Source organism: Macaca mulatta, chromosome 15 (assembly GCF_049350105.2).
Source record: "Macaca mulatta isolate MMU2019108-1 chromosome 15, T2T-MMU8v2.0, whole genome shotgun sequence".
NCBI classification, from domain to species: Eukaryota; Metazoa; Chordata; class Mammalia; order Primates; family Cercopithecidae; genus Macaca; species Macaca mulatta.
Window position 1 is genome coordinate 17,427,596 of NC_133420.1, and position 16,970 is coordinate 17,444,565.

The following is a 16,970-nucleotide window of genomic DNA, read 5'->3' on the forward strand; positions in this document are numbered from 1 at the left end:
CCACATACCCCACGCCACATATCAGGTCCCACGCTGCACATGACCCCGTTGACTTCTCACATCCTCTCAGTTCAGGTACCATGAGCACATCTATTTTGCAGATGAGGAAACTGAGGCTCAGGTAGGTGAGGGGACCGGCCCATCCCACAGCCAGGACACACAGGGATGCCAACAGCCTCATCAGCAGATTGGAAGAGAGTGGGCCAGACCTCAGAGGAAGTGGGCCGCCCACAATGCTGACTGCCACTGTCTGTCTTGGCTGCAGGGTGACCCCCGTCCACCTCTCCCTAACCTATTGCTGGTGGAAGGCTGAGGATTGGGTTAGGGTTTGGGTTACGATTTGAGCCAGGTGGAATCCCAGTGTGTCCAGTGAGGGCCACACTGTTGGGGCCTTTAGACACTCCTGCTTCCTCACACACACAGACCACCACAGACAGAGTCAGAGACGCCCACCAAGGACACCGCTGAGCACCGACTCGGACGTGGACCCATGGCTCCCCTCTAGGCCCCCCGGCACTGTGGCCAGCTATGCACGAGGTGGGCTAGGACCCCCAGCATACACCAGAACTGTGGTCTTCAATCGGGGCTCCCCAGGACCACAGTTTGCAACACAAACACGCATCAAGGATGCAAATTCCTGGGCCCCAGCCAGACCCAAAGAATCGGAAATCTGGGAGGACAGCCCAGGTACCTTCATGTTTATTAATCAACCAGGAAATTCTGACATTTGAGAGTCCTTCCTGGGGCGCTTCTCTTGACCTCATACACAGAATCCCCCAGAACAAAGAGCAGATGGCTCCACTCCCCATTAGAAGGAAGCCCATCTGGGGCCGGAGAACAAGCTGGAGGCTTTCTCTGCTTGCTGTGTTGGGAGACTTTTCATTCTGTGGACCTACTAAAGCCCAACAAACGGGGAGAACACAGCTGTGAGCTCCACACACAAGGGCCTGCACCAGGGAGCTGACGTCAGCGCAGGAGGCAGACCGGAGGCCAACGAACCCACCGCCACCTCCAACAGCCCACCCCTAATAAGGGCTTCTACAGAGGAAAAGTCCCCAGGCCAACTCTCTCCCTGCCCAAAACTGTTCCACGTCTCCGAAGGCCTTTAAAAATAGCCCAGCCTAGCACCACAAGGGCCAGTTCCTAACAAAGCTTTGTTGACTCAACTTCTCTCAAAGTTGACAGATCTGCCCAGAGGAGGGGGCCGGACAGAATGATCACCCCAGGCCCTTCTCATTTAGAATCCACCATCATGGGCTTCTAACAAAAGCCAGAAAAAGACACATCCAGAAGAGCTTTTTTTTTTTTTTTTTTGGAGATGGAGGTTCCCTCTTGGAGCAATCTCGCCTCACCACAACCTCCGCCTCCCGGGTTCAAGTGATTCTCCTGCCTCAGCCTCCCGAGTAGCTGGGATTACAGGCATGCGCCACCATGCCCAGCTAATTGTGTATTTTTAGTAGAGTCAGGGGTTTCCCCTTGTTGTTCAGGCTGGTCCACCCGCCTCAGCCTCCCAAAGTGCTGGGATTACAGGCGTGAGCCACTGTGCCTGGCCCAGAAGAGCTCTTGGCATGAGCTCTGAGGTCTCTCACTAGCCTTGGAGCAGGACAGACCGGAATTTGAGTCCTGGCACTGTCTGGTCACTAGCTGTGGGATCATGGGAATGCCACTTTGCCCCTCTGAGCCTTAGTTTCCCCATCTGTAAATAGAGATCGCAGCAGCACCCAGCCTGGTAGAGCAGTTGTGGCGGAGTCGAGGTGCTAACGATGCCAAGAGCTTGGCAAGTGACATGCTCCATGAGCAGGAAACCTGGCTTCACTCCCCTGTCCCACCACGATGGAGGCATCCCATGCAGCCCATGCCCACCACTCCCGATGACGCCCACTGTGTCCTCACTCTCCCCCGGCACAGGGACCCAGGAAGTCCACCTGCTGGCAGCTGTGGGCCACATCTGGACTTAGCTTGAAGGAGGCCCCAGCGAATATCACAAAACAGCAGCCAGACTGGAATGGGCCACCCACCTGCCCACCTTGGAGAGAGGGTGACAGCAGCCCCTGTGCCCAGGGGCTTCACCCCTTCCAGGTAGCAGCTCCTGGGATGTGAGCTCCATGCTGCAGCATTCCACAGGAGAAGGGCCAGCACCTCGCAGCAGACTAGCACCCGTTCTGGAAAGCCCCCTTTGTTCCAAGCACGAGGGGTGAGGGGCATGGAGCTGAAGCGTGGGCTTGGACAGACCTGCAAACGTGCCCAGAAGACCGATGGAGTTGGGGGGAAGCGGGGAGCAGAGGTTGTGCAATGCACCACCAGGAGCTGCCTCCCCAGCCTCCATCAACACATGGGGCTGGCGGTCAAGCTGCTGCCTCCAGGGGTGGTGCAGAGGGCCTGGGCCCACGCAGCTGCCCGGGGATGGGTTCTGAATTCCAACCCAAGCCCAGAGCCACTGTCCCCTTCCAAGTCAAACACCCAGGCAGAGGTCCTTCCAGGCCCCGATGCGGAAGCCTTCCCTCTCAGCATCCCCTGGGTGGTCTGGACCCATTGCCATTAACCCCTGGTATGCCAGGGCACCTCCGGAGATGCTGCAGGGAAGGGGGAAGCCTGATATGGAGAAATTGGGGCTGCAAGGGGACTGCAGAGTTGTGAAGTTGGGCAAGTGGAGGGAGACACACTGAGACTGATCTGGAGACGTCCAGAAAGGACAGGCCCTCCTCCTCCGGGCAGCCCGCGACAGCTAATGATCACACACGGCCCAGATCGCCCGGGCTGTAGAAACCCATTTCCCGGTCTGGCAGACAGAGATGGAGCCAGGGAGAATCCAGCCTGTAAGTGCTGCAACCCACAGGGTGCCGGGGACCCTTCGCCGCCGTCACCGCTCGACAGGCGCTGTGCCAAGTCTCGCCACCCCCCACACACGAACGGGGCCAGGGAGGGGGCGACAGGCCAATCTCGCAGCAGCAGCGGCGGCGGCATCGTGATGCATGAATCACCAGCCCCGCGCACTAGTGCCAGTCGGCTCCGCGCAGCCGGGCGCCCCCTCCCGGGACCACCGCCCCGCCCTCACAACAGCCCCTGCCTGTTGGGACAGCTCTGCGGAGAGGGGGCCGCCAGGAGGCTGGGGTTGCCCCTCCGGACCTGGGGGTGGCGCCGCGCACGCCGACCGGCGCGCACTCCCCGGGCTGGGGGTGCCAGAACAATGGGGCCGGGCGGGGGGCAGGGGCGCGGCCCGGGAGCCTCCGAGAGGCCCACGGCGGAGGCCGGGCTGGGAGGACCGAGCGGAGGCGGCGGCGCGGAGCGGGTAGCGCGCGGGTCCGGGGGGCGGGGGCGGCGGGCGTGGGGGTGACCGGGAGGCGCGGGGCACGGGCCAGGGACCCGGAGCACTCACAGTAGGTCTTCCTGGTCAGCTCCTCCACAACTTCGGGCTTCAACTTGCTGTTGGATTTCCCCATCCTCGGCGGCCGCGGCCCCCGCCCCCCCGGGCCGGACCCGGTTGGGGCGCCCAGCGGGAGCGGCTGGGCCGGGCGGGCCGGGCCGGGGCCGCGCCTTTGTCTGCGGCGCCCGCGCTGCGCTGCGCGGCTGTCGGCGCCGGGGCGCTCGGGGCGTGGGGCGGCCGCTGGGCAGGCCCGGGCGGTCCGGGCGCCGCGGCGCGGGGCTGCCTGGGCTGGGCGCCGGCGCCGGCGCGGTGTGGCCGCGGTCGTCCCTGGTTACTGGGCTCCGCGGCACATGCTCGCTGCTGCCTCCCGCCAGCCGCCGCCCCTGCGCTCCCCGCCTCCCGCCTCCCGCCTCCCGCCCGCACCCGCGCGCCAGGGGTGGACCCGGAGCCGCCACTCAGCGCCCGGCGCCACCTCCCGCCCCGCACCCACCTGGCCGCGGCCTCCGCCAGCGGGACCCCGGCCCCGCCAGCCCGCCGGAGGGGCGTCCCCTCAGCTCAACGCGGCCCCAGGGAGGGGCAGCCACCCCCTCCCCGAATCCAGCCCTGGCGCTCCGGCCCCCGCCGCGGCGGGAGGGCCCGGAAGATTGGATGTGGATGAGGCCAAGTCCCGGCCCGGAGACATTCATTCATTCCACACGGATTCATGGGGTGCCGAGGACACGGCGGCCCACGGGACAGGAGCGCCTCAGCTCTCGCAGGGCGGGCAGGGCTGTGCAGGGTGCCGCAGGTAGCGGTGGGGGCACCTACTCTCGGCCTGGGGCAGGTGACCTCCAAGCCCAGGGTCAGGAAGGGAGGGGGGATGGAGAAGCGTTCTGGCCCAGGCAACCTGGAGAGGCGGGGAGGCCTGCACGCCCGAGGGACAGCTCCCCGGCTTATGGGCTTGCGCACCAATGCGGGCACAGGGGGCCTGGGAGAAGGGCAGGGCCCACGGGGCAGGCCCGGAAAGGCCCCTCGCCGAGGAGCTGGGCCCCTGCCCACCAGCGCCCATGAAGGGACTTCAGCAGAGTGATGGGTCAGAGCTGCTGGAGTGACAGGTCAGAGCTGCTCGGAGCTGTTTCTCTGAGCCAAGGCTGGAGTGACAGGCTCCACCTGAATGGACAGAGGCCCGTGGGTTAGCGTTGGGGGGTGGTCCAGAGGGTAAGTCCAGCACGGCCTTCCCGGGCCACCTCATCCAACGTATCACCACCTCTTGAGACCTCTCCCATCCTCCTTTCCAGCTTTAGTTTCTCTCCTTCGCATCCGTCACAAACGTCACCTATGTTTTCTGCCTCCTGTTTGTCTCTTCCATGGGAGAACACCCTCCCAGAGGGCAGAGGCGTCTCCATAACCTACAAGACCGCCTGAGGTGTGGTAGTTACCCAGCAAATCTCTGTGAGTGAGTGAAGGATGGAGGAAGGAATGACACGCGGTGCTGGGGCCCTGGGGTAGAGGAAAGAGCAGGGAGGATGAGGCAGCCCTCCCCCCGGGGCCAGCAGGGATGAGGCAGGAGTGGGGTCTCTTTTTCTTCTTTCTTTCCACAGTGTTCTAACCTCGGAGGGCCCGGAAAGCTCAGAGGAACCCTGAGCAGGGCCGAGTGCCTTCCAGCTCCCAAATCTCTCTCTTGCCTCTAAGCATACTCCATCCACTCCTGCTTTCTCCTGAAGCCCCTGCCCAGGCTGAGCCCTGGGCCCCAGGAAGTCTTCAGATGAGGATGGACTTGCTGGCTTGGGGAGCTCATTCTGCAGAGGAGGTGGGCACAGTTGGAGGGAACTTGTGTAGACTTGGGAGCAGAATGTCCCAACCTTGAGGACCAATTCAGAGTGGACAGCAGTGAGGGGCCCATAGTGGGCGGCTCAGAGTTGACCAGACTGTGCTGAGCATCCTGCTTGGGAGGAGGGAGAGCCAGCGCAGGGACCAGGGCCTGGCTGGATGACAGCGGTAGTAGTTAAAGCCCTACAGAAACCCAGGTGCTCAGGCTGGGTGCAGTGGCTCATGCCGGTAATCCCAGCACTTTGAGAGGCTGAGGTGGAAGGATTACTTGAGCTCAGGAGTTCAAGACCAGCCTGGGTAACATAGGGAGACCTCATCTCTACAAAAAATGTTAAATGTTAGCTGGGCTTGGTGACACATACCTAAGTCCCTGTTACTCGGGTGGCTGAGGTGGAAGGATCGCTTGAACCCAGCAGGTCCAGGCTGCAGTGAGCATCATTGTGCCACTGCATTCCAGCCTGGGTGACAGAGAGAGACCCTGACTCTCTCTCTGTCACACACACACACCTGAGAAAAGAGAACAGAGGAAGGAAGGAAGGGCCAGGCATGGTGGCTTATACCTGTAATCGCAGCACTTTGGGAGGACAAGGCAGGTGGATGGTTCGAGCTCAGGAGTTCAAGACCAGCCTGGACAACATGGCAAAACCCCGTTCCTACAAAAAATACAAAAAAAAAAAAATTAACTGTGCATGGTGGCACATGCCTGTAGTCTCAGCTACTCGGGAGGCTGAGGCAGGAGGATTGCTTGAGCCTAGGAGGTGGAGGCTGAAGGAAGCCCTGTTTGCACCATTGCACTCCACCCTAGGTGATGAGACCCTGTCTCAACACACACACACACACTCACACACACACGCATTCACACACGCACACAAAAGAAACCTGGGTGCTCATCCTGTGAGTATTTCTTGCTCACTGCCCCTGTGTCAGGTGCCGTGCTGGACACTGAGACCAACACGGGAGCTTACGGATCTGATCCGACCTGCTGCACAGTGATCACAAAATCACGCTGGCAACAAACACCGTGCAAGGAATGGAGAGGGTGGGGGAACATACATGGGAACACCTGCCAGGAAACTCAGGGACTTCATAGACTCATCCCATCATTTGGGACATGTTTACTAAGCACCTACTATGTGCCAGGGCCCTGGGGACATACACCAGATCCCTGTCATCGGGGACCTTACACTTTAGTGAGGGGACAGTGGTATAATCAATAAACAATATGCATAAATGCAGCATAGAAACCAGAAACACAGGGGTGCAGAGGCTTATGCCTGTAATCCCAGCACTTTGGGAGGCCAAGGTGGGCAGATCATGAGGTCAGGAGTTCAAGACCACCCTGGCCAGCGTAGTGAAACCCCATCTCTATTGAAAATACAAAAATTAGCTGGGCGTGGTGGTGGGCCTGTGTAGTCCCAGCTACTCGGGAGGCTGAGGCAGGAGAATCACTTGAACCTGGGAGGCAGGGATTGTGGTGACCTGAGATCGCACCATTGTATTCCAGCCTGAATGCAGGAAAAAAAAAAAGAAAAAGAAAAACCATAAATACGCTGCATGAGTAGAATGTATCTCACAGGTGAAAGAAGAAAAATGAGGCAGGGAGGAAAATGGGAAGGGCTGAGGGCAGGAGGTGTGTGGTTTTTGTTGGAGAAGGAGCCTCATTGAGAGTGGAGAGGAGCATCGCCCGGGCCCTGTGGCAGAGCCCAGGTGGAGCCCAGCGGGCCCATGTGCAGCCTTGTGTGTGGCCTTGCAGGGGTGCAGTAAGGCGGGTTTTAAAGGGCAAGGCGCAGAGTGGGGAGGTGAGGTCAGAATCCCAACTCAAGGGACCTGATGTGCTTAGCCGGTCCCTGGGCTGCTCCAGGCACAGACGGGTAGGAATGAGGGCCTGCCAGAGGTCACTGTATCATCAGCCACGAGGTGGTGGTGGCCAGGTGTAGTGTGGCCGTGGAGGACATGGAGAGAACTGGCTAGACTTGGTGACATTTCGAGGGTAGTGAGAGCAGGATTCCCTCACTGCTGTCTACTCTGAGTTGGTCCTCAAGGTTGGGAGACATTCTGCCCCCAAGTCTACACCAGATCCCTTCAGCTGGGGCCCATCCCACCTCCTCTGCAGAATGGGCTCCTCCAGACCAGCAAGTCCATCCCCATCTGAAGACTTCCCGGGGCCCGGGGCTCAGCCTGGGCAGGGGCTTCAGGGGAAAGCAGGAGTGGATGGAGTATGCTTAGAGGCAAGAGAGAGATTTGGGGCTGGAAGGTGTGAGACGGACAGAGGAGACTCAAGGACAAGGCCGGGGTTTCTGAGCTGAGCATATGGAAGAGTGGGGTTTCTATTTGCTAAGATGGGGAGTAGATAGGTTTGGACAGGAAGAGCTGGAATCTTACTGCAGACAGGTGAAGTGTGAAATGCTTACTAGATGTCCAAGTGGTGACGGGAGAAAGCAGGTGGCACAGGCGTCTGGAGTTCAGGGACAGGTCCAGGCTGCAGGTAGGCATTGGGAGCCATCCTGGCAGAGATGCCCTTTAAAGTCTTGAGACAGTATGAGGTCACCGAGGGAGGGAGTGTAGGCTGAGAAGGTCAGGTCAGGGAGACAGCAGGGGTGTCGGCAGGGAGGTAGGAAGACCACCAGGAGGTAGTCCTGGAAGCCGGGGAAGAATGTGTTTTAGGAAGGAGGGAGAAGCATGGGAACTGCTTGGGGAAGGGTGGGGGGAGTGTTTCGGACCCCTGTGGTGCGGGGACAGCATGTAGGAAAGTGCTGGGCCTTGGGACCAGCCGTCCCTCTTCCTGATCTGGTTTTCAGCTGAAAAGGTCCCTGCCCACATCAGCTGAAAATGCTGAGCCTGAGCCACCAGATGAAGGACTCAGATAGGCTCTCTGATGCCCTGGTCGCAATCCAAGAAGCAGAGGTTCCAGGTCTTTCTGCTACGGGACTTTGACGTTTAAGTGAAAAAAACATGCAGCCCAGGCTGGGCACAGTGGCTCATGCCTGTAATCCCAGCACTTTTGGAGGCCGAGACGGGCAGATCACCTGAGGTCGGGAGATCGAGACCAGCCTGGCCAACATGGTGAAACCCTGTCTTTACTAAAAATACAAAAATTAGCCGGGCACGGTGGCACGTGCCTGTAATCCCAGCTACTCGGGAGGCTGAGGCAGGAGAATTGCTTAACCTGGGAGGTGGAGGTTGCAGTGAGCCAAGATCGCACCACTGCACTCCAGCCTGGAGAACGAGAGTGAAACTCCATCTCAAAAAATAATAATAATGATAACCAAACGAAAAATGTGCAGCCCATCTTCCAGTTGGGGTGTCATGGCCAATTCACAGGTTAAGGGATCCTTCTGGCTGCTGTGCAGATTGGAGCAGGCAGGGTAAAGGCAGAGACGCACCATTGAGGACCTGGGAAATTGAGTGGCCATTGATTAGATGTGGGTTGGAGGGACAAGAGAGGAAGGCATGACCATGGATCTCTGGGTTGGGGAGAGAAGCCCCACAGGAGAGAGGGGCATCAGAGTGGCCCCCTGGTGGTGTCCAGGAGCACCTGAGGGACAGATGCATTTCTCAAAATGGGGTCACCAGAGGAGGACCAGGTTCAAAGAGGGGGTGATGATCTCAGAGATGGACCTGAGATGTCTGTGAAACACCCAAGGAGGATGTTGAGGTCTGTGTTCAAAAAAACAAAACCAGGCCAGGTGCGGTGACTCACGCCTGTAATCCCAGCACTTTGGGAGGCCGAGGTGGGCAGATCACCTGAGGTCAGGAGTTCGAGACCAGCCTGGTCAACGTGGTGAAACGCCGTCTGTACTAGAAATACAAAAATTAGCCGGGCGTGGTGGTGCACTGCCTGTAGTCCCAGCTACTCGGGAGGCTCAGACATGAGAATCGCTTGAACCCGGAAGGCAGAGGTTGCAGTAAGCCAAGATTGCACCTGCATTCTAGCTGGGGCAACAGAGTGAGACTCTGTATCAAAATAAATAAATAAATAAAAGTAAATAATTTTAAAAACCCAGGTTATAAACCACTGTGTATAGAATAATGAAAATAACTGCCCCCGTGTAGGAAGCCGTCTGAAGGACAGACTGCCAGGGGGTTCTATCAGTTGTTAGTATAGGTAGATTACATGTCTCTTTTATTTTTTCTCTCATCTGCATTTTTTCCTTGCACTTTTTTCTTGTGATATAATTCACATAAATTTCATCATTTTAAATTAGCACACAATTCAGCCATTTTAGTATATTTGCTATGTTGTGTAACCATCACCACTAATTTCAGAATCTCATCTGTATTTTATTGTATTTATTTGTTTTTGCTTTGAGATGGAGTCTCACTCTGTTGCCCAGGCTGGAGTGCAATGGCGCGATCTCGGCTCACTGCAACCTCAGCCTCCAGGGTTCAAGTGATTCTCTTGCCTCAGCCTCCCAAGTTGAGAGGCTGAGCACGGTGGCTCACAGATGAGGCTCACAGATGAGGCTGAGCACAGTGGCTCACGCCTGTAATCCCAACACTTTGGGAGGCCAAGGTGGGCGGATCATCTGAGGTCAGGAGTTTGAGACCAGCCTGACCAACATGGAGAAACCCCGTCTCTACTAGAAATACAAAAATTAGCCGGGTGTGGTGGCACATGCCTCTAATCCCAGCTACTCAGGAGGCTGAGGCAGGAGAATCACTTGAACCCAGGAAGCAGAGGTTGCGGTGAGCCGAGATCGGGCCATTGCACTCCAACCTTGGCAACAAGAGGGAAACTCAACCTCAAAAAAAAAAAAAAAGCCCTTAAGGCTGGACAATTTTCTGCACCTCCACCACAGTCAGTGGTATCCCACCACCACTCTCTCTCCAAGCCATCAAAGCGATTTCCACAGCATCTTTCTTGCTCCTTCTCAAATCCCCATATCACAGCCAGAGTGAGACTTCCTAGTATGAGTCTTCCACATCCATCCCCCCAGCGAAGTTTCTCTTTGCTCTCAGGGGAAAGCCTCTACAAGGCTTACGAGGCCCTGCCTGCCTCATCTCTGTTCCTCTAACAAACCAAACCATGGCATCCAAACCCTCACAGATGTCTACTCCCCTATCACAGCAAACGCCTAGAAGACCTGTGATGTCCAACAGGGAGGCCCCCCAGCTACATGTGGCCACTGGGTACCTGAAATGTGGGCAGTCCAAATTGAGATGCTCCGTGAGCACAGAATACACACCGATTCCAAAGGTTCACGTACAAGGAAAAGAATATAAACCACCTAATTAACATATTTTTATTTTCATTATATATTGAATTGATAAATGTTTCAGATGTAATGGGCTAAATATATAGTATTAAAATTAATTTCACCTTTTAAAATGTTTTGTTAATGTGCCAACTAGGAAGTTTAAAGTTTCAGATGTGCACTTTGGGAGGCTGAGGCGGGTGGATCAACCTGAGGTCAGGAGTTCAAGACCAGCCTGGCCAACATGGAGAAACCCCATCCCTACTAAAAATACAAAATATTAGCCAGGTGGTAGTGGCACATGCCTGTAATCCCAGGTACTCAGGAGGCTGAGGCAGAAGAATGGCTTGAGCCTGGGAGGCAGAGGTTGCAGTGAGCCAAGATCTCACCACCGCACTCCAGTCTGGGTGACAGAGTGAAACCCTGTCTCAAAAAAAAAAGAATTAAAAAAAAAAAAATACCAGGCACAGTGGCTTATGCCTGTAATCCTAACACTTTGGGAGGCCAAGGCAGGTAGATCACCTGAGGTCAGGAGTTTGAGACCAGCCTGGCCAACATGGTGAAATCCCTTCTCTACAAAAAAATACAAAATTAGCCAGGTGTGGTGGCGCGAGCCTGTAATCCCAGCTACTCAGGAGGCTAAGGCAAGAGAATCGCTTGAACCCAGGAGGCGGAGGTTGCAGTGAGCCGAGATCGCGCCATTCACTCCAGCCTGGGCCAAAAGAGCGAAGCTCCATCTCAGAAAACAAAAACAAACGAACAAACAAATAAAAAACGGCCAGGCTCAGTGGCTCACGCCTACAATCCCAGCTACTCGGGAGGCTGAGTCATGAAAATCACTTGAACCTGGGAGATGGAGGCTGCAGTGAGCCAGAACGCACCACTACACTCCTGCCCGGGTGACCGAGTTGAAAAACTTCAGATGTGCTTAGATTATGTTTCTTTCCTCTTTCTTTTTTTTTTTCTTTTTTCTTTTTTCTTTTTTTTTTTTTTTGAGATATGATCTCACTCTTGTTGCCCAGGCTATGGTGCAGTACAATCACAGTTCACTGCAGCCTTGACTTCCCAGGCTCAAGTGATTCTCCCGCCTCAGCCTCCTGAGTAACTGGGACTACAGACACATGCCACCATGCCCGGCTAATTTTTTGTATTTTTAGTAGAGATGGGGTTTCGCCATCTTATCCAGGCTGGTCTCAAACTCCTAGGTTCAAGCAATCCTCCCACCTTGGCCTCCCAATGTGTTAGGATTACAGGCATGAGCCACCTCGTCCAGCCTTTCTGTCCTTTTTTAAAATTGAGGCAGGGTCTCTGTATGTTGTCCAGGATGGTCTCAAACTCCTAGGCTCAAGCAATCTTCCTGTCTCAGCCTCCCGAGTAGATGGGATTTATAGACACCTGCCACCGTGTTTGTCACATCATACTTCTTTTTTTTTTTTTTTTTTGAGATGGAGTCTGGCTCTGTCGCCCAGGCTGGAGTGCAGTGGCGTGATCTCGGCTCACTGCAAGCTCCGCCTCCCAGGTTCTGGCCATTCTCCTGCCTCAGCCTCCCTAGCAGCTGGGACTACAGGCGCCCGCCACCACGCCTGGATAATTTTTTTGTATTTTTAGTAGAGACGGGATTTCACCGTGTTAGCCAGAATGGTCTCTATCTCCTGACCTCGAGATCTGCCCACCTTGGCCTCCCAAAGTGCTGGGATTACAGGTGTGAGCCACTGTGCCTGGCCTTTATTTTGTTTTTTAAGAGTCAGGGTCTCACTATGTTGCCCAGGCTCGTCTTGACCTAAACTCAAGCAATCCACCCAACTCAGCCTCCCAAAGTGCTGGGATGACAGGCATGAGCCACTGCACCTGGCCAACACTGTATTTTATTAATAATTAAGTTGTTTTAGATCATATTTTGTTCTCCAAATTTAAAAGAAAGATTGTCAAAAGTATATAATCCAGTATCTTCCGAAGAAAAACCAGTTTCTGTGGTATACATTCAAGGGAATTTGTGGAAACAAATTCCCTTGTCAAATGTTTTTAGGGACCATCCCATACTATAAGCACCCTCTTGACCAGTCACAATGCACATTAGCATAGTAAATGCTCTGAGAAGTCCTGCAGGAAAGAAATCTGTGTTATTTAATGAAGTATTTTCCACACTTACTTGGGTAGGACATTCTTTTAAAACTCCTTTTAGCATACCGAAGAACCCCAACATCCTATGGAATAAATAACCATGAGGAGAGCCAGGCTCAGTGGCTCACACCTATCATCCCAGTGACTCAGGAGGCTGAGTCAGGAGGATCACTGAGGCCAGAAGTTTAAGGCCAAAGAATCATAAGTCATGATTGCACCACTGGCCTCCAGCCTGGGCCACAGCACAAGACCTCATCTCTCAATAGTTTTTAAAAATTAGCCAGGTTTTGGCTGGGCATGGTGGCTCACGCCTGTAATCCCAGCACTTTGGGAGGCCGAGACAGGCAGATCACAAGGTCAGGAGATCGAGACCATCCTGGCTAACACAGTGAAACCCCATCTCTACTAAAAATACAAAAAAAAATTAGCTGGGCGTAGTGGTGGGCACCTGTAGTTCCAGCTACTCGGGAGGCTGAGGCAGGAGAATGGTGTGAACCCGGGAGGCAGAGCTGGCAGTGAGCTGAGATCGTGCCACTGCACTCCAGCCTGGGTGACAGAGAGAGACTCTGTCTCAAAAAAAAACAATTAGCCGGGTTTGGTGGTGTGCCTGTAGTCCCAGCTATTCAGGAGGCTGAGGCAGGAGGGTTGCTTGACCTTGGGAGTTCAAAGAGGCTGCTGTGAGCCACGATCACACCGCTGCACTCCAGCCTGGGTGACAGAGATCCCAACTCTAAAAAAATAAGAAGAACCATGAGGAGCCCGTTGTTGTATGAGTCCCTGCTCCCCTGGGAGAAGACATTGTGGAGTGAGGAGCGTATTTCCTGCAGGTGAGTGGAGCGACATTAAACCCTGGCGGGAGGCTCAGGTGAAGGGAGTCAAACACTCAGCCTCCCGAGTAGGTGCTATGGAATGTACCTGATATGGTTTGGCTGTGTCCCCACCCAAATCTCACCTTGAATTGTAGTTCCCACAATTCCCATGTGTTGTGGGAGGGAGCCGGTGGGAGATAATTTAATCATGGAGGTGGTTCCCCCCATACTGTTCCTGTGGTAGTAAGTCTCACGAGATCTGATGTTTTTATAAGGGGTTTCCCTTTTCGCTTAGCTCATTCTCTCTTCCCTGACACCGTGTAAAACGTGCCTTTCGCTGTCTACCATGATTGTGAGGCCTCCCCAGCCACGGTGAAACTGTGAATCCATTATACCTCTTTCCTTTATAAATTACCCAGTCTCGGGTATGTCTTTATCAGCAGCACAAGAACAGACTAATACAGTGCTGAAATTCACAGGATGGACAGTGCTGGAGACAGCCCACCCAGCCGCCAGCTCCTTCAGCATCTGACGTCACATCAGCAGGTGGCCAGCCCATAGCAGGAGCTCAGTTACCACGCACTGGCTCCAGCTGAGCTGGTTCTCAGTTGACCCCACCATCCTCTTCAGCAGGCTGCCAACTCCAGCCCATGGATAGCGGCTGCTGGACCATTATGTCGGGAGGAATGGGAGGCAGGACAGACTCAGCTGGAGGGAGAGGCTTGATCCCTTATGCTGTCAATCATAGTCACTGGGGAGGAGGAGTCAGCTGGGGCACAGGTATCTCTGTGCTCCCTTAGGAAGAATTCTACAGTCTCTCCCACCTCCCCTGCCCAGTGGCAGGCTGACTTCACCTGGAGTACATCACTCCCCACTCAGGCCAAATGGCAATTTGCAAGGCTGTATTCAGACAGGACCAGGAGATGGGCATCCCTGCACATCAGAGCTGTCTACCACGGTGGTCACACTCTTACTGGGCCCCCTGGCCAGTCCTTGTTTTTTTTTTTTTTTTTTTTTGCTGTGCAAGAGAAAAACAGGGTGGAACACTGGTTAGTTAGCGCAGGCCCTGGAGCCGGACTGCACTTACAGGTTGTGTGGTCTTAGGTAAGTCGCTTAAACTCCTTAAGCCTCAGTTTTCTCATCTGGAAAGTGGGGATAATAAAAAATACCACCTCCCCTCAGGGTTGTTATGAGAATTAACTGATGTGTGTAGAATGCTTAGCACTGTTCAGTAAAACCTGGCTATTATTATTACTGACAATAATATATTTGTTTTAGCAATATTATTATAATACTTATTATTGACAAAGAAAAAAAGAAAGAAATCATGTCACTAAACTTCCTGTGGAAAGGTCCCCACACCAGCAGTCTGAGTGCTATAGTCCCGGCTGTGGGGGCTGGGGCCGGGCATGTGGCCTCTGAGCCTCAGTTTCCTCCGTGGGAAGTGGGGATGGAGGTGTCCCGGGTGCCGGCTGCCTCACAGGCTGTTTGTGGACCTTGAAGCTGGCCTCTCCTGCATGGGAGAAGCAGTCATTACATGGAGCCACTGAGCCGAGTGCATTTGTGAATGAACACGCAGCCTGCTTGTTGAGAGACAGATGCAAAGCCCACCTGGGTGGGGACAAAGGCCTCCCTCCTCAGTTTTCTTTTTCTTTCTTTCTTTCTTTCTTTCTTTCTTTCTTTCTTTCTTTCTTTCTTTCTTTCTTTTTCTTTCTTTCTTTCTTTCCTTCTTTCCTTTCCTTCTTTCCTTCTTTCTTTCTTTCTTTCTTTTTCTTTCTTTCTTTCTTTCCTTCTTTCCTTTCCTTCTTTCCTTCTTTCTTTCTTTCTTTCTTTCTTTCTTTCTTTCTTTCTTTCTTTCTTTCTTTCTTTCTTTCTTTCTTTTTCTTTCTTTCTTTCTTTCCTTCTTTCCTTTCCTTCTTTCTTTCTTTCTTTCTTTCTTTCTTTCTTTCTTTCTTTCTTTCTTTCTTTCTTTCTTTCTTTCTTTCTCTGTCTCTCTCTCTCTGTCTCTCCCTCCCTCCCTCTCTTTCTTTCTTTCTTTTCCTTCCTTCCTTCCTTCCTTCTTTCTTTCTTTTTTCTTTCTTTTTTTAGACAGTGTCTTGTTCTGTCACCAGGCTGGAGTACAGTGGTGCAAACTTGTGTGGTATGAGGCTATGTGATCCCTGATGTCACTGTCTCCTAGGTCACCAGGGGTGCCCACCCCACGCTGGGGAAACCCTGACCTGGGGGCACCCCTAAGCCAGTGAACCAGGGGATGGGGCTCCTTGCCAGGTGAGGACCAGATGGCATTTAACGCTGATAGGCGCTATCATGACCTCCTGGGCATGAAACAGGTACCTCCCGGGTCCTTATTCCAGAAGAGGATGCAGAAGGCCCCTGGACAAGCCTGGCTCGTGTCCTCCTGCTGCAGCAGGCTGACCACAGCCCTCGGCCCTCTGCGCCCGGCATGGCCCCTCTGGAGTAGCTGGGATTACAGAGCTGCACCACCATGCCTGGCTAATTTTTGTATTTTTAGTAGAGACAGGGTTTTGCCATGTTGGCCAGGCTGGACTTGAACTCCTGACCTCAGGTGATTTGCCCACTTCAGCCTCCCAACGTGTTGGGATTACAGGCATGAGCCACCGTGCCCAGCCCCTCCTCGGTTTTCTTAGGTGCCTTGCATGTGAGAAGAGACCTGTTCGCTCTCTTTCCAGGGAGCCGTCAGGCCATCAGGCAGTGTGTTCCGGTCCTCGAAGCCTCTTGCTGCCTGGGGAAGACGTGCCCTCTCTGAACTTCACCTTCCCCAGTGAGTATCGAGGCTTTGGTGAGGATCCAAGTGACGCTTTTCTCACTCTGGGCAGCTGGCCATGGCCTCCTGGTATCCCAGCATGGGGCAATGGTGGGCTGAACTGTACAGCCTCTCCTGGGGGCCAGGGGAGCTGGCTGCGTTCCCCAGTGCCTGCCATTTTCTCACTCACGGCTTTCATCTGTGTCTGAAGGAAGGTCAGGGAATCTTTGTTTGCAAGGCTAGAAGCTCCCAAGCCAGTGAAGCAAAAAGGGGACCTTACAGAAAGGCAGGAGAGCCAGCCAGGGCACCCACAGTGACGACAGCCACTGGGAGGGAGCTGGTTCCTCTTTCCAACCACCCGGGCTCTAGGGTGGCCTGCAACAGAGACCAAAGGTGGCAGCAGAATTGGCAACATGCGTGTGGAAGTGCTCAGGGGAGGAGGAGGGGCAGGGCCTGGGAATCTGCAGGATCTGAGGTGGACACAGCAGGAACGGGCAGCACGGGATCTCCAGGCTGCCAGTTCAGGACACAGCCATCAGCCCAGGACACAGCCATCAGCCCAGGACGCAGCCATCAGCCCTGGACGCAGCCATCAGCCCTGGACGCAGCCATGAGCCCTGGCCGTTCTCCTCCCTCTGTGGAGCCGTTTGCTCAAAATTCAATCCTAGGAGGCCAGGCACAGTGGCTCACACCTGTAATCCCAACACTTTAGGAGGCCGAGGCGGGTGGATCACTTGAGGTTGGGAGTTTGAGACCAGCCTGGCCAACGTGGTGAAATCCCATCTCTACTAAAAACACAAAAATTAGCCGGGCATGGTGGTGCACGCCTGTAATCCCAGCTACTCGGGAGGCTGAGGCACGAGAATCGCTTGAACCCAGGAGGCAGAGGTTGCAGTGAGCCAAGATCC

General features: G+C 54.6%; 1 protein-coding gene across 1 annotated transcript in view; it reads right to left on the bottom strand.

The window, feature by feature from the left end:
- NCS1 (neuronal calcium sensor 1) overlaps positions 1 to 3,700 on the bottom strand; it is a 65,680-nt gene extending 61,980 nt beyond the window's left edge. Inside the window, exon 1 of the mRNA XM_028834722.2 lies at positions 3,377 to 3,700. Within this exon, the coding sequence (XP_028690555.1) occupies positions 3,377 to 3,440 (64 nt within the window). The 5' untranslated portion in view covers positions 3,441 to 3,700. The remainder of the gene's footprint in view (positions 1 to 3,376) is intronic.
- Between the last annotated feature and the right edge of the window lie 13,270 nt (positions 3,701 to 16,970).